The sequence below is a fragment of the Balaenoptera acutorostrata genome, chromosome 2 (genome assembly GCF_949987535.1).
Source record: "Balaenoptera acutorostrata chromosome 2, mBalAcu1.1, whole genome shotgun sequence".
In the NCBI taxonomy this organism is placed as follows: Eukaryota; Metazoa; Chordata; class Mammalia; order Artiodactyla; family Balaenopteridae; genus Balaenoptera; species Balaenoptera acutorostrata.
This window is the reverse complement of record NC_080065.1, coordinates 9,506,778-9,533,270: the sequence shown is the minus strand read 5'-3', so window position 1 is coordinate 9,533,270 and position 26,493 is coordinate 9,506,778. Positions and strand designations below refer to the sequence as shown.

Genomic DNA, 26,493 nt, shown 5'->3' with positions numbered 1-26,493 from the left:
GGCCCTTTCAAAGGGCATTTGACTACAAGAATAAAGAGCCCCCAAACGTTCATGCTCTTTGACCCATTCATCCTACTCCTGATAAATCAGAAGAGAGAATAATCCATGAGAGGAAGAGCTTTCTAAGGACAATGTTTAATTCAGTGCTGAGAAAGTGAAAAACTGGAAACAACCTAAGATTCAAGTAATCTCCAGGGTTAAGTAAACTACGATGCTATCGTGCTCGCTTCGGCAGCACATATGCTAAAAGTGGAACGATACAGAGAAGATTAGCATGGCCCCTGCACAAGGATGACACACAAATTCGTGAAGCATTCCATGTTTTTGAGAGTTGAACTTGGGCTGAACATGCAGTAAGCATTTATTTAAAAATGACTATTGACTACTGTTATTATTTACAGACATCAGTTACAATTTATAGAACTGAAAAATAATGACATGTTTAATTTTAATGATTTTAAAATAAAATTCAAATTTATGGTGTCCTGAAAAAAACAAAAACAAAAACAAAAACAAAAACTACGACGCTATCATGATCAATGTCACGGATCAGACGATGAAATCATGTCGAACTATTTCACCCCCCAGAAGAGAATTAAGCCTGGATCCACGCCATGATTTTAACCACGTGAAGATTATGCTTTCACATGTAAGAGACCTAGAAAAAAGGAAGTAAACCTATGCTGAAGTGGTGGGATTTTGGATGATGTTTATAAATTGTTATTAATGTCATTCATAAAATAATAAATATTAATGATAGATTTTAAATAGATAAGAGAAAACACACGAGAAGCAGCACAGTCGACTCTGCAAATGGCCACGTGTTTCAGGTTTAATACACGTGAATAAAATGACCTAAAACTGAAAGAACATTAGGAATCCGCACCAGCCTGAGGGCGGACAGGATGCTCTGAGTCAGGTCTGGAAAGTTTCCCCACCTCATTGGATTGACTCGGGGTGCTGAAAGGAGTGACCCCTCCGGGGCGGCCTGTCAATGTGACAGGACTCCTGATTTCCTGCCACTGCACCACGAGGTGAGGACCCCATCTCTGCACTACGTCCTGGTCCTGCTGGGTCAGTGGGCAGGGAAACCTGCTGGGTAGGACGGATCCTCTCTCTGAGGGGAGGGGAGGTGGGTTGTCCTGTCTTCAGCTTGAGCACGTGCCGTGCTCTCGAGAGAGACCACGCCTAGGACCGAGGGCAGGGGTCTGAGGCTTGCGTGTCAGAAGAACCTCCTGCAAAAGGCATCCTCTCAAGCAGAGAACGTGTGAGGTACACAGACTGGGATACAAACAAGACCTCAGCTTCTGAGGTGAGGGACCACCCATCAGGAACGTGGTCCCCCAGCCAGGCCCCCCAGGAGGTATCTGGGACTTGAGCAGAGAGGGAGGGAGCTATTTTCCCAGAAATCCCTGGTAACACTGCTCTGGAACCATGTGAAACAGCAGACGCGGAGGAGGGATTTCATCCCACTTCATCAGAGGAAACGGCCATGGCACCTGTAGGGCCCTGCCACCTTGGGTATGTGGGTGACACACGTGTGCCGGGCAGGCCACACCACAATTCTGGTTCTGGTGTGGACACCGCCGGGGGGCCGTGTGGTGTTGGGGCAGCAGCAGGGGCAATGAGCCAGCCCCTTGGTGGCTGAGAGAGGTCTGGAGGATGGACGCTGCCATGGGGCAGAGGTGGCAGCACATCAAAACCACAGAAGGGCTGGGCTTCTAGAACCCAGGACAGCATCCAGGGGGCCCCAGAAGCAAGGCTGAAGTGTGTGTTGTGACGATCTCAAGGGCAGGCTGTGGGCAAGAGCTAGAAAGATCAATCTGTCTTCTGCAGTGTGACCCAGTGGCTGGCCCCTAGCAAAGGGGCCAAAGTGTGGGTCTTTCTGAGCAGAGCAGGAAGGAAAAGGGGGATGCAAAGGCCAGATGCTCATGTCCTGCCCTCCCCTGGCTGGGCCCAAGTCCCGGAGGAGGAGGACAGGTGTAGCTCGGCAACATTAGATAAGAACTGAAAAAATATGGACATAGTCAAGAAAATCAGATGACAAATACATTCTCCTGATTAGAGTTCTTAGGGGCAATCAGAATTAGAGATTGCTGCAGACATTTGGCTTCCGGTCTTCCACGCAGTGAGCAAACGCGTCGTTTGGAGCCTTGGAGGTTAATTTTGCAGCTGAGGCTGGTGCAGAGCAGCACGCCCTTGGCATGCTTGAGTAGCCGTTGGAATCTGTACCACCAAGCACACAATTACTGTGACGTTCAGAGGGAGCCATCAACCTAATTAACTCCAGCTATGATTCCTCCAAGCCCAGGGGAAGCCTGGCTGGGGGATGAGGGGTTTCCTATGCTGTCCTTGGGGCATAGGAAGCATGGTGGGAGTGTAATCCTCCTTAAGAAAAAGAACTTGTTCTTCAGGCCCAGGGGAAGCTTTAAATACTCTCAGCATCATTTTTAATTTTTCCTGGCATCTCACTACTGTTTTTTTCGCACATAAATGGAAATGAGAGGCTAGTGGAGCTGGGGTGAGCTCTGCCCTCCGGAGAAGAAAACCTACCCAGATGCGGACCCTCCTGCCGCTGAGCTGAGTGAACACGCAGGCCTGAGGAAGACATCCCTCACTCTGGACGGGCTGAAACCTGTCTTGTTCCCTCCCCGGGCTCAGAGAAAGCGCACAGAGATGGTCCAGGTTGGCTGCACGGCACTAAGTCACACGGACTTTTATGAGGCCCAGTTTCCTCTTAGAGACACACGTGATCATTGTCAACATTGACCTGTAGGGGATTTACGGTCTCCGGGAGGGCACGTTCCCCTGACCGGCCTCTCTAAGATTGCTTTTGCTACTTATCTTAAGTGCTTGAAAACTGCTTGGAGAGTCGTGAAGCACGCGGAACTACCGTCCATCTTCCGGACGTTCCTGGTGTGTGGTGGAGGCCTAGGTTGACCCGTGGGCAGATGTTTTCCTGGTAGCAGCCTGCCTCTCTCCCCGCCAAGCAGAAGCCCCGGGCTGCCCGGGATCGCTGGAGCGTCCCTGGGCACGGCGAGTGGCCAGCCATGTGCAGACAGAAAGCCCTCGTCAGAGGAGCCCAATTTTTGCTGAGAGCTTGGTCTGGGGTGGATCCCGTGAGAATAGCCAGCTCTTTCCTCGGCAGTGGCCAATTTGGCCAGGAAGGCCTGGGATATTTCCTCTCCTCCTCCACACTCCTCTTTTTTTCTCTCCCTCTCCTCTTTGCTGGATGGTTGCTAACTTTTCAGCAACCGCTGACTCATATTCTGACTGCAAGGCGGACACGTAGAGGTCACGTGTGTCACATTCCATCTAAAGGTCAAGCTCCGCCTGAGAAAGGCCACAGAGACGGGATCCTCTCGGAGGAACAAGGTGGAGTCAGGCTGAAAGCAAGCAAGCTACGCAGGGGCTTCACGAAAAGCCCCTTCTAGGTGATGCTGGAGCTGACGGCTTCCTGCAGAGGTTAACAACGGACTCCAGTGTCCATCGTACTTTTGCGAGGCAGAGTTATTTGAGGATTTCCGCCAAGCTGAGGCGCGGAACAGGGGCTCAGGGAATTCTCTGAAGAGGACAAAAAACTGATAAAACCTATTATTTGTGTCCAGTGATTTTCATACAAACTTGCCATTTGGCAGGAATTTATCTTCCAGAAGACAACAAAGCTGGGGTGAAATGTGGAACCATTGCTTTTTGAGGGCGAGGAAAACAGCAAGTTCCACATAGACACACAGGCACGTGCAAGCACACACAAATACACACACACATCCTTCTGGTTTGGAGAGTGAGTCTCTCGTTCTAGGTGCTGGTGCTGCGACCCAAGTAGGTGTGCCCAGTCACCACTGCTTTTAACTTGTCAGATCTTGGAATTCTCCCCCTTGGGTGGATTCCAGAGCTTTCCGGTCATTTCCAGATATCCGAATCCCATGCTAGTCTGATCCAGTACTGTCATTTCACCTCATTCCATTTCATCTCTTCCTCTCCGCGGTTGGCCCCTTCACTCATCCTCCAAGTTCAGCCTCCAGGGAGAGGAAGGCAGGTGGTCACGTCTGGTCTGGGTTATACCAAGGAGAAGGGCACCCCTGCCGCCCCTCCCATCAGGTGGTTGCACTGCCCTGTTGGTCGCTGTGATCACCCATTTTCCCAAATGCAATAACCTTCATACTATTTCACAATTTTTATGGTTCACAGTTAATGCAGAAACGAATTAGTATTTCCCCAATAAAAAGTTTAACTAAATTACAAAGTTTACTTTCTTCCCTCTGTTTTAATATATTATCCTTATTATATACTTATTCATGGTTCCCAAGAGGACAGACATAGTGGATAACGACAGAGCAGACTAAATTACCTGGATTTTGTCCAGGACCCCGGTGCTGTCCATCCTACTGGCCACATTCACGGTGTTGCCCCAGATATCGTACTGTGGCTTCTGAGCTCCGATCACGCCGGCTATTACAGGGCCATGGTTAATACCTGTGACACACCAGAACCAGCTGAGCACGATTCGAATCGTGAACTTGACAGTGTAAGCAACTGTCTCAAACAGGAAAGTTTTACAAGACCATTCCCGAACTATCATTACACAGCAAACATTCGCCCAACTCATGGAACTCTAAAAAAAGAACCATAATTCCTCTAACTTCATCATTTCAAAAACAGTAAAATGTTTGTCTTTCTTCCTCTTCTTGATTCGCGCTCATACGTCTATTTATCATTATTCCGTAATAGCGTAAAATTGGTATACTTTATAAAACTCAACATTATCATTGTTTTTCTATGATGCGACGTAATCTTAGGCAAGAGATGATTATCTTGTTTTCCAATAGTTTTGTGGTTAATTACTTCTGAAATGCACCTACTTTAATTTTAACCGGCCACAGCGAGTCTGTGAACTCTATTTATTGGCCGTCCTGCCGCTGGTGGGCTTCTGGGTTCCCTCTAATGTTTTGCTTAAACCACCACCAGCCCCTTGACATGTGTGCTGCATTTTCTACCTGCCGTGTACTATTCTGTGAGCTCGACGTGTACAAGCTTCTAATTCTCACAGAACCCTGCCTGGGGTCTTCCCCCACCCCCAGTGTAGCAAGTAGGACGATTCCTTGTCCCAAGAATTCAGTTCAAACACACGGACCCACAGTTGTTATGGGTGTCGCAGGGAGGTAGGCCACAGAAATAGAAACAGAGGTATTGACACTGGTTGATTGTTTTCTCCCCCTATATTTTCTCCTGGATCTAAGATCCCCTCCTCCCCAGCCTTACTGCAGTAATCAAATTGTATGGATTAATGAGGGTGTTTCTGAGAGACTTCACTTCCCACTACTGAACTGCTTCGTGTACAAGTCCAGTTATAGATCGGAGGCAAAGCCTCCCCTTTGCAATGGAAAGGGGGGCAGGCAACACAGCACAAACGTTGTTCCACAAAATCCCCGAAGGTACGCAAGAGTGAGAAAGAAGTTCTCCTTTGCTATTGTGGAGTATTCAGTAAAACTCAAATCTCTGTTTCAGACATCCCAAATAATGTATTCCTGCTGCTGGCCGGTGATCTCAGACGCCACTGCCCTCAGCTGCCCTTCTGGGGCTCTTGAGTCCTGCTTGGTCAGTGGCTCTGGGCCAGGGCAGAGAGCCTGGGCCGATGTTGCTGGCAGCGGAGGGATCGCTGCTGAAGCGCAGGAGTGTGCTTGATCTGTGGTTCCCACTCACTGACCGACTCTACAGCTTGACATGTGGAAACGGACATTAGGAGCAAATCTGGCTCTTCCTATTATCATGATTTTGTAGGGGCCAATATTACCCTTCTCAGTTCCTACCGTGAACCGCCACTGGATGGCACTATGTCCAAAGATGGGGCTGGGAAGCTGCCCTTGGGAGAGATGGAGGGTTTGGGGAAAGGCAAGCTCAGAGGCCACAGAAACACTGAGCTGGGCTTCCGTAGAAATCTAAAAGAGCTGGTGTGTGGGGTGAGTGTATAGATATTAATAGTTATTCAATAATCAGTGTAAAGTAAGCACTCAATAAGTACCTACTGAAGGAAGTCCATTGACTTGCTCACATTAATTTGGAAAATATTGTTATGGTCCAGACCAACCAAGAACCCTGGGCTTTTGATGTAACAGATATGACTAGCAAAGAATTGTTCCGTTCCCCCTCGCAGTGAAGGGCAATATTGTTTTGGTCCATACATATTTGACAACAGATGGAGTGGGAGGCTGGGGTCAGCAGACGTAAGCTTTTCTATGTAGAATGGATAACCCACAAGGTCCTACTGCATAGCACAGAGCACTATATTCAATATGCTATGATAAACCATAATGGAAAAGAATATTAAAAAAAGAATGTATATATGTGTATAACTGCATCACTTTGCTGTACAGCAGAAATTAACACAACATTGTAAATCAACTGTACTTCAATTAAAAAAAAAACGACCATTTGACAGGGGTCATTCTGCCATGCAATTGATTTCTTTTTTTTTTTTTTTTTTAAATTTTATTTATTTATGTCTGTGTTGGGTCTTCGTTCCTGCGCGAGGGCTTTCTCCAATTGCGGCAAGTGGGGGCCAATCTTCATCGCGGTGCGCGGGCCTCTCATTATCGCGGCCTCTCTCGTTGCGGAGCACAGGCTCCAGACGCGCAGGCTCAGTAGTTGTGGCTCACGGGCCTAGCCGTTCTGCGGCATGTGGGATCCTCCCGGACCGGGGCACGAACCCGTGTCCCCTGCATTGGCAGGCGGATTCCCAACCGCTGCGCCACCAGGGAAGCCCTGATTTCTTTTTTTAAGGAGCATACTATGAAAGTTTGAGGAGCCCATTTTCCAAGCTGTTAAAGCAATAAAAAGCTCCAGGTGAAAGGGCCACCTCCACGTTTGATGGGGGCAGCTTCCTGCCCACGTGGCCCTTCTCATCTTTGTACGGGTGGAGCCAGATAAAGGTCCTCTGGGCACACAGATGAGAAGGTCTAAATAAAAATGTGTTCAGATGCTGACAATAAGACATACATGCAGTGAAGAGAATCCCATTTGCTCAAGAAATGTATAATATTTCTGGGTTTTACAGTTCAGAACATATGAACACCAAAGGAAGAAAATAGCCCCAAATATTGGGATTTTTTTAAAAGTTGAAATCTGTATGCAAGAGAGGTGAAAAGCCACTCAGATGGAATTTGTTAAAAGAGCTACTCTTATATGGACTTGCTTTCAGAAGCAGCAAAATACGTTGCCAAGAACAGCATGAAATGGTCAAAGAAGCTCTTACAAATCACAAATGGCTGCAAGTGACCATGCAAACGTCACAAGGCGGTGTGTGCAGACCTGAGGGTTTAAAACACACTTTTTTTTGGATAGACCTTTGTAAAAGGCAAGGGAGCATGAAACATGCTCAAGAATCAACTTAAAGCAAGGGAAGAACTTGAATTTTTTTTTTTGGAAGAAAGTTGGCTTTGTCTCTGGTATTTGAACGTTCAATCTGAAAAGCTCCAGCTCTGTTAGAATTTAGGACACAGTTGGGGTTCTTATAGGTTGTGACCCCAGGAGTGTGGGACTATTCCAACAATTCCAAGATGTATTTTTAAAAAACAATCTTACATCTTTGAAGTCTGGATGCATCTTATAGCCCGTAGTGGGTCCTACTCTCATAAAATGATGGAGGGGTTTACAGTCAGGCTTGCATCAGCTCCTGGCATGGCTGAAGGCTGTGCCTACCATGACCTGCAGAAATGACCGTGTCTGGAGATACTGAAACCCAGCTCAGGGTCCACTTCTGAAACCAAGTGCTTGCAGCCTGCGTGCAACCAAAGCAGGTGTTTTTGTTTTTTGGGTTTTTTTTCTAATTTGCACAAAAGTGCCGCAGGAGCTCATAGCTGCCCTGGGCCCTTCCACCTGCTGTCCAGCCCTGCTGCTCTAACGCCGCATTTGTCATTGTACTGCTCCAACATTGCAAGGATGGCGACCTTTCCGTGAATCTGTTCCTGACGCCAGGCCTTCTCCACAACCCACCCCAGATCTGCACAACGTACCTACTCGTAACTTGAAGTCGTTGAAGGAGTGCTTGTTGATGGCGTCCAGTTTCCCCACCAGGGCGAATGCAAACTCCACCATGGTGCCGATGTGCATGTACTGCCTCTCGGGCTCCTGAAGGAAAACAAACACAGCAGGCAGGGGTGAGGACTCAGCAGGCAGGGAAAGGCTCCCTCGGTCACAGGATGCACGCTCTTTCCTCTGGCCTCCTTGCGGGAGGGGGTATTGCGGCTGAATTGTGTACCCCCAAATTCATATACTGAAGCCCTAACCCCCAGGACCTCAGAATGTGACTGTATTTGAAGACAGGGTCTTTAAAGAAGGAATTAAGATTAAATTAGGTCATTAGTATGACCAATCTGGTATGACCGGTGTCCTTATAGGAAGAGGAGATTAGGACACAGACACACCGAGAGAGACCATATGAAGACACAGTGAGAAGGTGGCATTCTACAGGCCCAGGAGACAAGCCTCAGAAGAAACCTTCCCTGTCGGCACCTTGATCTCAGACTTCCGGCCTCCAGAACTGTGAGAACATAAATGTCTGTTGTTTTAGCTGCCAGTCTGTGTTACTTTGTTATGGCAGCCTGAGCAGACTTATACAGGGGCTGACCATTTTCTGCCTTTACTGGTCCCTGGGTGGTTTATCATCCCGTGAGGAAGAGAGAGTTATCACCCGTATGGAGCTGAAAGAAAAGTCCAAGATTTCCAATGAAGGTAAGTGGAAATTTCTACTTCTTTTTACTATCAATTTGTATTTATGATTCCTGTTACTAATTCACATTTACCATTAATTTGTTAACACCTATTCTGTTTGTATTTACTCTTGAAGTTCATCCTTTTGAAAATTCTATTTTTGGTTATATTTTAAAAATAGATTCTTTATTAGTATTTGTATATAACCTATAAAAATGTATTAATTTACACGTCCTGAAGGTCCCCAGTTTTTTGGGGCATACTTTTATTTTATTATTTATTTATTTGCTTGCTTGCTTATTTATTTATTTTTTAAATCAATTTTTATTGGAGTGGTTAGGTGCACGGGATAGTTTGGAACACAGCTTCGGAAGGCTGAACTGAAATGCAGCCCCAGAGCTGCGGTCAGGCTCTTGGTATGGACGTCCTCTCCGTCTTTCTTTGGTCTCCCTGGCTGGTTTGTGAGCTCCACAAGGGCAGAGACTATGTTCTGTTAAACTGTAGACACACACAACAGCAAAGTGCCTGGTGCAGAAGAAGCACTTAGTAAACGTCTATCGAGAGACTGCACTTCGGTTGACTGTCGGGTAGCCGGGCGGGGCATGATGTCTGGGAGAAGCAGAGAGAGAGTCGTCAGCGGTGGTGGAAGGTCAAAGCCAGGGATGCCCTGTGGGGAGCACACGCCCAGAGGAATCATTCACGTGTCCACTGCAGTGGGCGATGCCCCAAGGGAAGAAACGGAAACAAAATATCAGAGGGGTGACCTGGGGGAGGCCCTCAGTTGGGACGGGGCGGGGGTCAGTAAAGGACCCTGGAAATACTTGAGAGGACAGAACACGGGGCCATCGCGGGTCTCGCGCTGTGATTTCTGGGACGGGTGTTCACCCCCCTGGGCCCCAGAGGAGTTCAATCAGAGGTGGAGAGAGCTCTCGGGGGCGTTTGAAGAGGAGGCACCTGGTGACCGGTGGGGGGCATACTCCACGGAGGGTGAAGATGAAAACCAACTCTGAGGGTTTCGGTGGGGATGACTGAGAAGGAAAACGGACAGAACCCGCCCATTCAAGATGCCAGGAAGACAGAGAGAACCCGCCCATTCAAGATGCCAGGAAGACAGAGAGAACCACGGTAACAGCTAAGGGAAAGAGGAACACGGCAGGAGGGCGATCCAATGACCCACACGGCCTTCTGATAATGCCAGTGAAGGGGGTAGCACTAAGGCAAGTCTCCCAGCCTGGGCACTGCTGACATTTGGGTGGGATCAGTCTTTGTTGGGGGGTGTCCTGCACACTGCAGGGTGTTGAGCAGGATTCCTGCCTCTGCCCACTAGATGCCAAGAGCTTCACTCCCTCCAGTGTGACAACCAAAAAGGTCTCCAGACATTGCCAAACGTCCCCTGGGCAACAAAATTGCTCCCAATTGAGACCACTGCACTAAACTTTATATATATATATATATATATATATATATATATATATATATATATATACACACACACACACACACACACACACACACACACACACATATATACACGTATATATATGTATATATATATGAAGGGGGAAGAGGAATTAAAGTTCTGGCTCAGAGAGAAAGATTTCTTCCTTCCTTTCCTCGAGTGAATTATTGTATCATTCTAGAAGAAGATGGATGAAATACTACTGTTGCCATAAATCCGCAACTTAGAAGTGTGGGCGCAAAACCAAACAATTTAAAATATTAGAACCACGAAGCAGACTGTCAGCTAACTTTGGTGGAAATGAAGAGAGTCATTTCTTAAGAACAGTTACACTTTTCCATCAGAGCTTGCTAGTATCTCTTGTCTCATGACTTAGGGGCAAGACATGATTTGGAGGTATCTGCAGTCAGTTGGAAAACATCTCGCTCCTTGACGGGAGGCATGAGCTGTTAAATCAACAGGCAGGATCCTGTGCCGTAAAAATGACAACTGTCCTGGCAAGGAGAACAGACTGGCCACGGGAGAAATGGTTTGCTTTTCACAGAATAAAGGTGCAGCAAACGAGCTTCTCTCCCTGATAAATGACTGCCCAATCTGTTTCCAGGCACCAGGCTTCAACTGCGGGTTTGATGTGACCTCAGTGATAAATGAAGAGACTGAGCTCTGGGAGTGGGGTTTAAATCCAACGTCAAGGACTCATTCGGGCTTAGTAAAGCCTAGAGAAAATTATGCTCAGTCTCTAGAAGACTCAGTTCACTTCAAGAAGTCCTTATAACTGAACTTTTGATAAATGTTTGACGACAGCCTGAAACAGCTCTTTCTTCCATGATCCAAATAATTTCTCCCGTCTCCAAATATTTAACTGACTTCTAGCTACACAGCGAGACCACTCATTCAGTTTCCTGGAACACATTTGGCAAGCTGTTTGTTTTGCAAGTTTCACCTGCAGGGAATGTGGCATAAAGTAAATGCATGTTTATTGAGGTTATTTTATAACCCAAGTGACTGGTATTGACCGAGGTGAAATTAACACAAGCCTCTGCTCCCGGCTTCTCCTCTCTTTCCTCCTCGCCTTCCTCCATCCATCAAACATCCACTGCGTTCCTGCTGTGTTGGTGCTCATCTGATTCTGAAGATTCGGAGCTTCTGTCTAAGGAGCACTTAGTTCTTCTGCCTGGGGCTCCTGGGAGAACGGATCAGACCTCACAGTTCTCTGAAGGAGAGTCACGCCAACCAGGTGAGCTGAGTGTCCCAGCATGGAGATCGGCCCTCACCTGGGAGCTCAGGGCATCTGAGCTTCAGGCACCTTTTGGAGAACAGGACTGGAACTCACAGCTTCCCAGTGTTTACCAAAACTCAGAGGCGTGAAATAATATTTATGGAAAATGGCCTGATTCCTGGGTCATCTGTGGATTCCTCTGTATCCAGTGAACTTGGATTAAACCGGACGCAATGTTCTCCACCTGATCTCACTCTACCAAAGAATGTATTTGATTAAAATATGCATTAAGAGATGTTCTAGCTAACAATCTCCCCCCTCCATGTGTTAAACCGTGTTCCATGAGGAAGTTACCAAGCACACTGTTCACTACAGACCCATCCTAATGGTTATGAGGGCCTGTTTGTTAGAGCTTGGGTCAGGGACCCAGTAGAGCATCCAGCTGCAGCCTGATGTAGCTTGGCTTCAAATATATTAATGAATGAGTGATTTGATCTCACCTTATGAACACTAAAGCACTGCACTTGTGTTGGCTGCTGGAAATTTCGGAACAATTAATAGCAATAGTGTATGTATGCATGTACTTAATCCTCACAATGATTCCCATGAAAGAATGCCTGTCTTTATCCCCATTATGCAGATGAGAAAGGGAAACCCAGAGAGGTTAATAACTTGTGTAAGTGGAATAACCAGGCTTTGCAGGCGGGCAATCTGACTCCAGGGTCCTCAATCTTCATTTACTCTAAATGTAAATGGATTAAATACTCCAATCAAAAGACACAGAGTGGCTGATAGGTTACAAAAAAAAAAATCCATATATATGCTGCCTACAAGAGACTCACTTCAAATCTAAAGACACACTCAGACTGAAAGTGAGGGCATGGAAAAAGGTATTCCATGCAAATGGAAACAAAAAGAAAGCTGAAGTATCAATACTTAACATCAGACAAATAAACTTCACCATCTTGCCTCCTTCCCCGTGTGCATCTTGAACGTGGTCAGAACTTTTGCTATCTGATTTTCATCTTATTGCATCATCCTCATTTTTGTTTCTATCTTATCTTTCAAGTTCCTTGCATGTTAGTTTATTAATTTAAAAATATTTTTGCATTGTGTCCATTTTTGTAAGTTTCTTAAGGGAGAGATTTAAATAAAGTAGGCACATACAGGTAGACAAGTAGGTAAGCATTTTTCCTTGATAGTCTTGCTGCTAAAATGGTGACAGCTGTGTTGGATGATGTGTCTAAGAGATATTCAGCTGATGGAAAACTATATCCAAGCATTGCTCATTAAGGGCTCTGGAACTGGCCACCACCCATGTGGATGACTGGAATTCTACTTGGGTGCCTTATTGAAAACTCAAACTTGTAAGTCTAAAACTATTATTTCTATTTAATCTCCCATTAACGGCTCTTATTCTTGACTCTTCTACTTTTGCTAATGGTGTCATCAATTTCAGATCCCTAAACTGGAAACCTGAGATTCAGACAGCCCCCTCCATCCTGCTTCCTCAGCTCCCAAGTCCATCTCCCATGGACATGCTTCTTCCATTCACCTCTTTCTTTATTTTCTTTGTTTCTTTATTTTCATTGTTTATACTGTAACCACTACTTGTCTGAAAGTAGGAAGTTCACTAAATAACTGCCAGCACTTTTGAGTCAGACAAAGTTGGGTCCAGCTCCAGGTTCTACAATCATCAGCTGCATGGCCTTGGCTGAGTCACTTAACTTCTCTGGGGCTCAGTTTCCTCATCTGTGAATTGAAACAATAACTACAAGTCTCACAGGGTTGTGGTTAAGATGAAATGAATTCATATGGGCAACACGTTCAGCCTGCATCCCTGAGGCTCAGGATTTATTTAGTTTCCTTCATGATAGGTTAGAGAAGCACATCACTCTGCTTGACATGAAAAGCTTCTAGGAGGAAAATGTCAGCAAGAATTGCTTTATGCCCTGGTTTAGTACTTCCCCCCCATTCCACACACGGAGAAACCTACACTGATGTATGGCTTCGACAACAATCTAAGTGCCTGAAATGTTAAGTATCTTTGAGATTCTCAGTGTGTATAGCAAAGAGTGATGGTTCTTCCTTCAGTGTTTGTTTCCTATTAGTAGCATTAAAGTAGGAGGGCATTTCTCTCTCCACTTACCCTACATAACGATAGCTTTGGTGTTTGTGCAAAAATACACAGCACTGAGATAATGCTTTTCATTTCAGCAGAGACCAAAACTATTTTCTACCTTTGCCAGTAAAGGTAACTATGGTTATGAGTTTCAACATATGCTTTAGTTACTAAGAAACTGGCAGCAGAAGATCTGAGAATGATTCCTTACTTCTTCCCTGTTCAACTTGGTGGAATGTCCTAAAGTTTCACCAAAATTCATATGAGGAAGCCTAATCGCCAATGTGATGGTATTAGGAGGTGGAGCTTTGGGGAAGTAATTAGGTCACATGGGTGGAGACCTCATGAATGGGATTCGTGCCCTTATAAGAAGAGACAGGAGAGAGCTGCTTCCTCTCTCTCTGCTCTCCATCTGCACCGAATAAGGACACAGAGAGAAGACGGCCGTCTGCAAACCAGAAAGAGGGCCCTCACCAGATGCCAAATCTGCAGACTTGATCTCAGACTCCCCAGCTTACAGAACTGTGAGAAATAAATGTTGTTTGTGACCCAGTCTATGGTAATTTCTTATAGCAGCCCAGCTGAGACACCTCTAATATCCCCAGGCTTACCTAGCATTGGAATTGCTGTTTGCATGCATGACTTTTTCCAGACTATAAACTCTGGAGGGCAATTACAGAGGGGCAGTCATTAACAAGTAATTGGCACTTGCCCCAACGGGTAAAGAAAATCTACGCTGGTTGACCTACTAGCTAAATAAAATCCCGAACAGTCAAGCCAGGCAGCTCCTAACTCAGGCAGAGACAGAACTGCTAGCCTGACTCAGTGAACATGGATGGGCAATGTTTATTGCTCATTGTTTTGTCGGTCAGCTCGGTTTTGCTAATAAACTGAGTAAGCGTAGGAATCTCATAGATGGGTCACTTGGAGCCTGGGATCTTATTTGGGGGATTGAGGGAGAAGAATGATGGAGAAATCCTAGTGCTAGCCACAGCGGTATGTCTATGGGGCCAACTCAGCAAGAAACAGAGTGAGAGGTAGTGCTTACAAACTAGTAACTACCCTCAGCCCACAACCTGCTGTCAAATTTGTTCTGATAGAATAAATAAATAAAATAAAAAACTCATTTAAAATAAATAACTTAAATTTTTAAAATAAAAATAATTAAAAAGAGAGCAATAATACAAAGCTTAAAAATTTTTAACGAGCACCAGCACTCATACCTTGATAGGAATACAAGCTCCCTGTTACCTCTTGCTGCTCTGCCTCTCCCCTCCCCCCATTTTTCTGGCACCACAAGTCACTTCTTCCAAAGTGTCGCTGGCAATGGGCATCACTCTATTTGAAATTGTGAATAAAACTAGAGGTATGGCTCATCACAGCAATAGTGTAATCAAAGTATGGGTTTACATGAAAGTTTTCATCTCTGTACTTTGGTTTTGACATATTTAAGTTCTCAGTAAAATTTGTATTAAAAAGATCAAAACCAATTTACATAATTGCTAAGACCAGAGATGACCCTAATCATTGATTCCGGCATGAAGGACGGACTTCCTTAATGATAGGGCAGGAAAAGTTCCTTCAGAGGTCGAGTAGGGGAGGCTCCAGAGTGCAGCAGAGGGAATGAGGCAATAGGGAGGGGTGAGGAGTGTGGCAAACTGGGGAGAACGTGCCAAGATGGGGCAGCTGCTTCTCAGCTGGTGATTGTTGTCATCAGGAATGAAGATCAGGAGACCTACCAATTTTCAGGAGAAAGTTGAGATGATTATTTTTTAGTGAGATGTCCTTTTACAAGAAGTCTACATAAGTCAAGAAAAACATACCTGTAACCACAAGTGTGCTATCATGGCTTGAGGTCTAAAGGCCATGGCTGGGAAGGAGCAGGGGGCTGCTATGGGTCTGGGAAGTGGTGAAGTCCTGACGTTAAAATGAAGCGCCTCTGGGGTGTGTAAGCTCCCCATTTCTATCAACCCTGAATTCCAGCGCGGAACATGTACTTTTCAGGTGCATGCTCCAGGGATTACGAGAGCAGGGTCAGAATGCAAGCCTGTTCTCCATGTAATGTTTCATTTTTTGACAAATGCCTGCTTCTTTCAACAACAACAATCAGTTGTTACACATAATACAACCAACCATCTAGTCATGTTGTCTTTAAGCTTAAAATCAGAATGTGTTGTTTCACTTAAGATAACACAAATGAAGCAAAACAAAGGCAGATAGAAAGCCCTGCTCTGACTAGGTGCTGATAGACCCCCGTGCATTCATTTTCCCAGTGGGTAAGTAGCCTGTGCCAGCATGTAGAAAATGTGGAGGTAATTACAAATAAAAGCTGACTTTCAAAAGGCTTCTTCTATCCAGACAGCTCTGCCTCTTTTTGGATTTAAGAAAAACACATGAATCCTTGAGAAACCCAATATATTTTGCCAAACTAAATATCTGGCTGTGTTGAATACGTTTTGTTGCCAAACTAAATATTTGGCTAAATAATAAATAGAAAATCTTTTGTTTGTAAACAATAAATGGAAAGTTTTTTGGTTTTAACTAGAGAGACAAGTAGGTAGGCTACAAAAGGCAAAAGGGACATTCATCTTTTCATAAAGACTATATCCATATTATTATTTCTCAAGCATGCTATGACCCCAATCAAACATAATGAACTTTCCTTTCAGATTTTCACTGAATTTCAAAATATTTCTAGGATGATCTTACCGAGATTCTAATTAAATGTTCTAAATAAAAATAGCTCGTATTGAGTAAAAGCTCCCTGCATGGATCTGATGCCATATTTCATTTATGTCCAAAAACCCTTTTACCTATTCTGCAGGAGGAAGCAATGGTATCCATACGTGAAACAGTGTACAAACCATAACTGTATTATTACCGCTATTAGCATTTTTATTACCCACTCTGCCCGTGGAGCATTTTTCATATTAATGTCTTCCCCACAGCCTCAGGAAATGAGTGGGATCCCCACTGTATATAAAAGGACACTAATTTGCAGAAAGCTTAGCTACCATGGTAAGGGATGAGCAGTCTCACGTGAAAGCCACGCTCCTTCCACTCTGCCATGAAGGTAAATAATCACATATTAACAGTGGTGGCTGTCAGGAGTCAGGATGCAGCTCAAGGGTAGCTGAGAAGGCAGATTTTGTGGCTGCCAGTGACGAGGGCAGAAGGGATGGGGCACCCGTGGAAGGAGTGCTTGGGTGAATGGTGTGCGTACAAACGTGTGGGTGCAGAAGCCAACATGGTGGGGGGCTGGGGAAGAAGAGGAGGGGGTGAAGCAGCATGAGAGCTGTGGGCGGAGGGAGGTGAGCCCTGCACCCAGAGTGCCCGGGTTATGCAGCCCTGCTCTATAACCTTGCTCTATGGCTGCTTGTTCTATGACTTTGGGCAAGTTACTGCACTGCTGTGCCTCAGTTTCTCCATCTGTAAAATGGGCCCGAGTTGGGGTGCCTCCTAGGCTTGTTAAAAGTAAAGCCTCAGGAGGCATTTATTAAGTTTTCGAAAATGTTAGGAGAAAAAAAAAAGGACAGCGTTTGCATTGGGAGGAGCAGAATTGTAAAATGGCGGGAAGGAAGCGAGAGGCTGGGCTGGGAAGCAGGGTGGACACGCGCTGCTCCATCATTCATTGAACAGACATGGGCAATCCCTCTGTTCAGCGCCCCCTGCTGGGACTTTGGGGAACACCACATAAGACAGGGCTCCTGCTATAATTTGGATGCTGGATAAGAAACACACGTCTAAACAAAAGCAGGAAACGATATGCAGCACGTGGGAGGACAGGAAATAGGATCTAGACACAGGGGGTCAGGTGAGGCCAAAGAGCCTCAGGTAAGGGTGCAGGAGAGGCTCCTATGAAAGTGGGAGCCTTGGCACAGCTGATGGGTGAGATCTGAAAACAGGGTGTCTTCCTGTGCATCAGAATCACCTGTGGAAATGGAGATTTCCAGCCCCTCCCTCGGGTGTCCGGAGACCATGTGTAGCACCCACCACAGGGCCTCTGATGCAGATGGTGGGTGCACCCCTCCTGGAGGGTGTATGAGTAGCACTTGGTGCTTGTCTGCACAGACGCACAGTGCACGTTTGAGGGCGATGAGGACACTGTAGGGAGAGGGAGGGGACGGGTCAGAGCAGGGGCGTGGAGGCAGATGGTGGGGGCCCTGTTCTGGGAGTAGGGAGGACGAGAGGAAGGTGAGGGCGCTGTTAGCAAGCTGGGTGTCTGTGGAAAGCTGGAAACGTGAGCTCCAAGCTTGGCCTAATGGTCAGGAAGGTGGACGATGGTTTTGTAAGCGGTCGGATACACAGGCTGGTGGAGCAAGTCTTAGCTGAGATCCCTGATGGAGGGGAGGGGTTGGGGAAAAAACATGGAAATGTCCACAGAGGAAGGCCTCAGGCAGGAGTCACTAAAGAGAAGAAACCAGAAGCTGAGGGAGAAGAGGACTTCTGGGCGAAGGTGATGGCTGGCTATATCAGAGGCCACAGACGGGACACAGAGAATGATCGCTTGGGGAATGCAAATCCGCCTTGGATTTTGGAATTTGGAAGTACTTCCTGATCTTTAGGAGTGGAATTTCTGACATCCACATTGGTGAGGGTTAGCAAAGAAGGAGAAGGTGAAAAGTAAAGGCAGTGGATAAGGACAAGCCATCCAAAAATTGTGCCTATGGGAAGGTGGAGGAGAGGCCTGGAGACATTTGTTGAAGATCCAGGAGACCAGGGTCTGGTGGTGACAGAGTCGGGACCAGGAAGCCCGGCTGTAGGGATGATGGAGGGATGATGGAGGGTGATTGTGGGATGGAGGAGGGATCATGGAGGGGTGATGGAGGGATGATGGAGGGATGATGGAAGGATGATGGAGGAATGATAGAGGAGTGATGGAGGGCTGAGGGAGGGATGAAGAAGGGATATTGGAGGAATGATGGAGGAGTGATGGAGGGATGATGGAGGGATGAAGGAGGGATGATGGAGGGATGAAGGAGGGATGATGGAGGGGTGATGGAGGGATGATGGAGGGGTGATGAAGGGGTGATGGAGGGGTGATGAGGGTGACAGAAGGATGATGGAGGGATGAAGGAGGGATGCAGGGGGGATGATGGAGGGATGATGGAAGGATGAAGGAGGGATGATGGAGTGGTGATGGAGGGATGACGGTAGGATGATGGAGGAGTCATGCAGGAGTGATGGAGGGGTGATGGAGGGATGAAGGAGGGATGATGGAGGGATGAAGGAGGGATGATGGAGGGATGAAGGAGGGATGCAGGGGGGATGATGGAAGGATGAAGGAGGGATGATGGAGGAATGATGGAGCGGTGATGGAGGGATGATGGTAGGATGATGGAGGAGTGATAGAGGAGTGATGGAGGGGTGATGGAAGGATGATGGAGGGATGAAGGAGGGATGCAGGGGGCATGATGGAGGGATGATGGAAGGATGAAGGAGGGATGATGGAAGGATGAAGGAGGGATGATGGAGGGATGATGGAGCGGTGATGGAGGGATGACGGTAGGATGATGGAGGAGTGATGGAGGAGTGATGGAGGGGTGATGGAGGGATGATGGAGGGATGATGGATGAATGATGGAGGAATGATGGAGCGGTGATGGAGGGATGATGGTAGGATGATGGAGGAGTCATGGAGGAGTGATGGAGGGGTGATGGAGGGGTGATGGAGGGATGAAGGAGGGATGATGGATGAATGATGGAGGAATGATGGAGCGGTGATGGAGGGATGATGGTAGGATGATGGAGGAGTCATGGAGGAGTGATGGAGGGGTGATGGAGGGGTGATGGAGGGATGAAGGAGGGGTGATCGAGGTATGATGGAGGAATGATGATGGAGGGGTGGTGGAGGATGGGCCCAGCACAGACGCTGAATGCTGAGTGGGTCTTCACGTGCCTCTGAGCATCCCTGCCAAGGGTTCCGTAAGTGGCTGTCGCTAGCTAAGTTCCGGAGCAGGTGTGATTTTGTCAAGTGCCCTAAATGGTCCACAAGAGGAGGTCAGCTGAGAGGCCTCAGAATTGGGGCTGGGGTTAGGGTGAGAAAAGTGAGGCACTCACCTCAGCTGCAAAACTTAAGGGGGCACCGAAAAGCTCAGCAATCATGAGAAACAATATCCTAGTGCGATGTTTAGAAAATCAAAATTAATGCAGAAAAATCCAGAAAGAAGTAAAACACTGAAATTTAAAGAAAGATAGGGGCTGTGCACTGCACAGATCCCCCTCAAATTCATATCTTGAAGCCATACCCACGAGATCTCTCTCTCTGCCTTGTGAGGACATAGCAAAAGGGCAGCCAGCAACAAGCCAGGAAGACAGCCCTCACATGAACTGCGTCCCGCAGGACCTTGATCTGGGACTTCCAGCCTCCAGAGCTGTGAGAAAATAAATCTCTGAGGTTGAAGCTGCCCAGCCTTCATTATGGCAGCTGAGCTCACTAATCAGACAGTTTCTGACAGTGCTGTGCTGGGCGTCTTAGAGCCCGAGGCAACAGGAAAAATGTCTGTCCCTGTGTACATAATTTTATGTTATTTTTAATGGTTAATTTTTTTCAGAACATTAAAGATGCTGAAAAGGATTAAGTTTTCTTCCATTAAAGCCAGGACAGTAAAAATCTAATTAGTTCTGTCTTGGGTAAAAATAAGATATTTAGAATTAAAACAATGTTGTACATTTTAATACCTTTATTGTCCAGTTTTCCAATAGTTTTTCAACACTTGAATGTTCTGGCAATAAAAACCCAACCCCGAAAGATACACAACACCACGTAAACAGGGGTGCCCATTTTTCCTTTTGTGTCAGGCGTCAAGATTGCTTGGAATGGTACTGCTCAAAACTTAGGGTTCTTCTAAGTTTTCTTTTATTGCTTGTTTGTTTTACTTTTCCCTTATTACTAAAGTAATTCGTACCCATGAAATAAATAATAATCTGGAAGCAACACCTGAGTAGAAGGGACATATACTACCCCACTCACTCAGAAAAACACTAGAGTTAATCTTGAGTCCAACGTTTCATGTTCTCGTCTCTGCCCACGAATGTTAAGAGAGAAGAGGACCCTCTCCTGATGCTCCGGGGGGTGGGCCCTGTCTGCGCAAGCTGCTGTCCCTCTGTCCCTCTCTTGGTTGCCTGTGGGAGGTGGCGGGGTTGGGGGGAAGCTAGACACACGGGGGTCGGGGAATGGCTGAGCTCTTCCTCTCTTTGGGGGAATCCAAACACCTCCAGCAAACTGTGCTCTGGTAAGTTTCATCCCTCTGTGCTGCACCCACCACCTCTGCCCCGCGGCAAACAAGCCAGTGCCCGTCAGGGAGCCCACTGTCCTGAGGGGAAAGGGGTCTTTTTATTGACCCACAAGTTAACAAACCATATCTAGGGACTTCCCTGGTGGTCCAGTGGTTAAGACTCTGCGTTCCCAATTCAGGGGACACGGGTTCGATCCCTGGTCAGGGAACTAAGATCCCACGTGCCACATGGCATGGCCAAAAGAAAACCAAAAACAAAAACAAAGCATATCTACACACACACACACACACACACACACATTCAGAGAAACAAGACACAACATAACAGAAAACCCCCCTCAAAAACCCTAGTTGATTGAAGATACTCAGTTTTGACCAAATCACCTTTTCAACCAAATTTCTGGGTGGTCAGCATGTTTTTGACCACGTTGTTTTAAATCAAAAGACCAGGAACCCTCCCATAATGAGTCACCTTTAAATAAACAGCTCTAATCAACTTTCTTATATATTTATCTGGTATCAAGCAGCTACCAGACTGGTTGTTTTTTTTCTACGTTGTCTGCCAGAGAAAGAAGTTCTGTGAACAGGCCCTCAGAAGCCTCCAGAATTCTCATCTTTTCTCAGGAGACCTTAATCACTGAGGTCTGGGTTGTGCCTGCAATACAGTGTATGGGTCACTGCATGACTGTTTTGGTCCCAGGATGACCCGTGGGCAGAGCCGAGGCTCACGTGTGCTGCGTGCGGCCGACACGTGTGTACCTGGGCATGCTCCTGGCTGGGCACGGCGCTCAGACCCGTCGCCGCCATGTACGTGCTGCCGATGGTCTTGATCTTTTCAACTCCACTGAACTTTGGCTTGGACAGCAGCTGGGGAGCAATGACAATCACACAGTTACTCAGTCGGGTGCTGACCCAAGGCCAAGCATTTTCTAGAGACACTCTCAAATCCTAGCTCAGTCACAGGAACATGATACTGCTTATTCACCCTTCGACCTTGGGCACCGTGGGGAAAGAACACTTCATGCATCTCACAAAGGGCATGTCCTTGGAAAGATATGCAGTATAATGATTTACTTCCAGTTAACATGAATTACCTTTCAGAATTTGCTAGTGAAGGAAACAGGATAAATTATGATGCAAGTGATAATGGCCTCAAATAAATTTCCCCACTCTGTGTTTGAAAGGCCTAAATACAAAATCATGAGTCAGAGAGTGAGGTCTTCCCTGCATGGTGAGGGTGATTTATGACCAATTGTAGTGCTGAGGATTGACTTTTGCCCTCTGAAAACCTGGAGTGGAGGGAATAAAGATCTAGAATGGCCCCTCCCATCAGCCCTGACCCTAATATTTTTTGTCCCAGTTTCTGGCACCAGTAATCAGTTTCCTACTGGGCTCCTCCTCATCCACTACATCAGACCTTGGGGTGGGATGGAGGAAAGGTAAAAATAAGATAAGAAGCTGTAGGAAAGAGAAAGACTGGATGGAGAGAGCAAATGAAGGAAACTCTGGAAGGTTCTGTATCTGCTCAGCAGGACAAAGGTATGAACAGAAGACTGGGAACATCTTCTAGACCCTTCCTTGGTACTCCTGCTTTCAGAGGAGATTCGTTCAAGATCACACATCAGAGAATCGAAGATAAGTGAGCAAATCCCACGATCACATCTCCATGAGCAATCCAACCTGAAAGAACGGTCACTAGTACTAGAGAGCATTTATTTTACCGAGGGGCAGCGGGAGGAAATGTGCCGCCACTTTCCACTATGAACCCTGCACAACAGTGAAAATCTCTACTTGTCATTACTTCACCATGAGTCATGAGTCAACCTCATGGTGACAGTGGTGGTAGCAGAGAAATGCACAGGTACCACAAGACATTTAGAAGGTTGGCCTGAAACCATCATATTATATAATTTCATCACTGTATTTCAAAATTCCAGCAATCATGATGAACCTATGTTCACTGATGTCAATTTTCCTATATTTGCAAAATATTGTTAAAAATGGTGTAACAACAATATCTTTCAAACCAGAGGTCTGTTTGTTCTTACTAGAAAACAAAGTGCATTGTTTCCTTTGTAGGCAGAAAACTGAAAATTGAAAAATGACACCTATTCCAATATCTAAGACGTATACTTTGTCCCTTCTAAAATATATTCTACCACATTCATATTGCTTTTTCAATAATAAAGCATGCCATCCATGTACACTTCAAATTGATATCTGACATAGACGGAGTTTGCAGACACACATGCAGATAATCTACTATTTTTTTATGTATAAAGAGATGGGCAAGTATTTTCCTTGGAGTTCAAGCCTTTCAAGAAAATTCATGGGCATGCTGGAGAGATATTTTATTGAACAGATTTTGGTAGTTGTTTATAGAAATCATATTTGCTTTAAGAATAATATGTGTTTGCCTCACCAAAATTAGTCAGTGACCTAAATCGAGCAAAAAGCTTAATGCCAACCACCAGAAATTTTGTCAAAGGACAAGTTTTAAGATATGCCATGATGTTGGACTAACTTCAAATGTGCCAATCCAGAGGAACGCCAAAGTATGGGACTGGGACCACCCCTGCCCATCAAGGGTAACTCTGAAGTACGTACATCGTCAAAGTCGGCGATGATCTCGTTCAGGAGCCGAAGGCATTCCAAGCCCTCCTTGTTCACATCCGATTCTGTATAGAATTCTTTGAAATCCGGAATGGAGGCAAACATGACACAGACACAGTCATAGGACTGGTGGTATAAATCCTGCCCGGGAGAAGAGGAAGGGATGAGCACTAGGAAAGCTTTTAAGCAAACACGCTCCCAATGGAAGTGCTTCTTTACGTTAAGACTGGTAAAGAAATCACCCAGTGTCCACTGCACCTGCTCTACCCTCGTCCCAGGCCCATTTTAGGCACTTGGCCATTGATCACAGGTGAAGGCTTCTAGTGAGCTGGATACAGGCTCAGAAGCATCAACACCGCACTCCCACTGTCACTGCCGGTTAGTATGAGGTGCCCTTCCAGTTACCCCTCTCTGCCATCTCTACCTTAGACAATTACAAGAGACCATAGACTTCTCACTTAGGAAAAAACAACAACAACATTCTTTTAACAACTAAAGGGAAACAAGACGATTTCCCAAGCTACTATATTGTCCTAAAGTGACTCATTATGGCTACATTCTTTGGATTGGAGGCTTCATGAATTTTCCTCTTCAGCGTTTCCTGAAAGGAGCGGATGAAACTCATCATGTTACTTCTTTTTTTTTTTTTTAAACATCTTTATTGGAGTATAATTGCTTTACAATGGTGTGTTACTTTCTGCTTTATAACAAAGTGAATCAGTTATACATATACATATATCCCCATATCTCTTCCCTCTTGCGTCTCCCTCCCTCCCACCCTCCCCATCCTCCCCTCTAGGTGGTCACAAAGCACCGAGCTGATCTCCCTGTGCTATGCGGCTGCTTCCCACTAGCTATCTATTTTACATTTGGTAGTGTATATATGTCCATGCCACTCTCTCACCCTGTCACATCTCATCCCTCCCCCTCCCCATATCCTCATGTCCATTCTCTAGTAGGTCTGTGTCTTTATTCCCGTCTTGCCACTAGGTTCTTCATGACCTTTTTTTTTTTTTCCCTTAGATTCCATATATATGTGTTAGCATACTGTACTTGTTTTTCTCTTTCTGACTTACTTCACTCTGTATGACAGACTCTAACTCCATCCACCTCACTACAAATACCTCCATTTCATGTTACTTCTTAATTACACCAGAGAGAACTAGTGAAATTCCCCAGACTACTTATTCTATTGTATTAGACACCAGAAATACTTGTTCGGGATTTCCTTTTGTTTTTAAATAGACTATAGTCTAAACTAAGAGTCTAAACTATAGCTCATAGTTTCACCCATAGACATGAGGAAAATTACAATGTCTTGTAAATACAATTTCAAGGTGTTTCCACACATAATTTTCCCCAGCATATAGTAAGACCTTCAAGTTCAGTGGAGATTTCATAAAGGAAGCGTTATTATGTGGGCGTGGGGGCTGGTCCTGGGCGGGAGGATCTGCTCTCTCACCGGTGCTGGTGCATCAGGGCCCTTGGATGGCCTGTCCCGGGCAGAATGGCCAGGTGCCAATGTGGGCACCCTGCATCACGGGAAACACTCCCTCCGCCAGGAAACGTGAGGAGAGTTCTGTTACACAAGACGGCGACCTCTGAGTGGAGGAAAGAAAGCTAGCAGCCGGTGTTTCCTGTGTGCCTGGCAGAGGGAGAGAATCTACCCCGCATAGATGATACCAGTGTGCTCTGCTCTCTGGGGCACTCAGATGAATCCCTTAGCAGGGAGTGAGCACTTCAACAGCACCATAACTCCAAGGTTTGGTGGCCTCTCAGAAAAACCATTCTTCCTCCGCTGAGGTCTCATGACACACACATCGGGGCAATGGCAACCCACAGCAGGTCACAACCACTTCCTGGGAAAGATAGACTTGTGTCGTCTTCCTGTTCTTAGGGCCGACCACCTTGTAATGCCTTCTGCTACTGCCTGCCAATCTCTATAAAATACATGAACAATAGAATCAAGATTTTTCTTTTCTATTCTGCTCTCAGTATGGTTGAGTTGGCTCTTTGTGCAGACCTGTACTTCCTCTCTCTGAAAAGTTGTTTTTGTGAACACTCATATCCTCGGAAGACGACCTGTGGCACGTGTGATCGCCAAGCTTAGGTTCCAGTAATGCTGACCAAGCCAGGGTGTCAGGGTAACGGGGGAGAGAAAAGCCCCTAGAAGCCTCTTCTAGTTAAAAAGGGCAGTTTCATAAAAGTCGTATAAACTCCACTGACTTCTCTACTCTTAAGGAAAAGAGGTATGTCTAGCAAGGCAAGGATGTATTTTCTGTACCCTGCATTTCCCCACTGTCTGCTGACATCAGCCAGAGTGACCATCTGGGGAACGATGATGACGAGAATACACACAATAATCGCCAGCACTGCCTGAGTGCCCACTGCATGCCAGGATGCCCACCCCTCTGAACTCTCCAGCAGCATTAACGTGCCCCTGACTACAATGCTAGGAAGCTGGTATTTTTATTCTCAATCTACAGATGAGGAAACTGAGGCACAGAACAGTTACATTACTTTCCCAAGGTCACAGTTACCAAGTCTGATGCAGAGATCACTCTTATAAATGCTACACTTTATACTTTACCCTGCATTTCCTGGATGACCACAGACTGTGCTGCCTGCACCTGGGGTAGCATGGGGTCTCGATTCACTTGTAGGTCACGTCACTTTGCCTTTCTCCTTTCCCCTAGGGTCTTTAAGGGTATCTGGGGATGGGAGATAAGGAAATGCAAGACTGAACTGACTGACAGTTTGGATATGAGGGCTGATTTTAACCACACTGGTTTGGAGCCTAATAAAACATCTTCAGGTTGACACTCTCAATATTGTCCTCTGAACTCTTGCCCCAGAACACCTAGGTTGTTGGAGCTGGAAGAGGTCTGATGGATCATTTAATTCCATGGTCTTCAAATAGGAATGCCTGGGAGAGTCACCAACGGGGCTTTCAAGAAGGCGACACCTGGGCCGCCCAACGACCAACTGAACCTTGTCCCTGGGGTGGGCTCCAAGCATGTGCATCTTTTTGTAAAACTCCATGGGTTTTCCTGCTGTGCAGCCTTGATTAAGAATCACAGGACAAATGAGGAATTGTTAATTCAGGGGAGTTTGGTGACACACCAAGGCTCCCA

At 46.1% G+C, this 26,493-nt stretch overlaps 1 protein-coding gene and 1 non-coding gene across 5 annotated transcripts in view; one reads left to right on the top strand and one right to left on the bottom strand.

The window, feature by feature from the left end:
- The window catches only part of ADCY2 (adenylate cyclase 2), a 451,536-nt gene that overhangs the window by 868 nt on the left and 424,175 nt on the right, over positions 1–26,493 (bottom strand). For 3 of the 4 annotated variants that reach the window (XM_007191640.3, XM_057541370.1, XM_057541371.1), the window contains exons 21-24: positions 23,354–23,500; positions 21,506–21,613; positions 8,013–8,127; positions 4,352–4,476 (exon numbers count right to left, since the gene is read on the bottom strand). In XM_007191640.3, coding sequence (XP_007191702.1) covers positions 4,352–4,476; positions 8,013–8,127; positions 21,506–21,613; positions 23,354–23,500 — 495 coding nt within the window. Of the gene's footprint in view, positions 1–4,351; positions 4,477–8,012; positions 8,128–21,505; positions 21,614–23,353; positions 23,501–26,493 lie in introns of those variants that run through there. The other variant, XM_057541372.1, reaches the window with a different exon arrangement.
- On the top strand, positions 220–326 carry LOC114239079 (U6 spliceosomal RNA). The gene has a single exon (XR_003624270.1). It is a non-coding gene; the product is annotated as a U6 spliceosomal RNA (small nuclear RNA).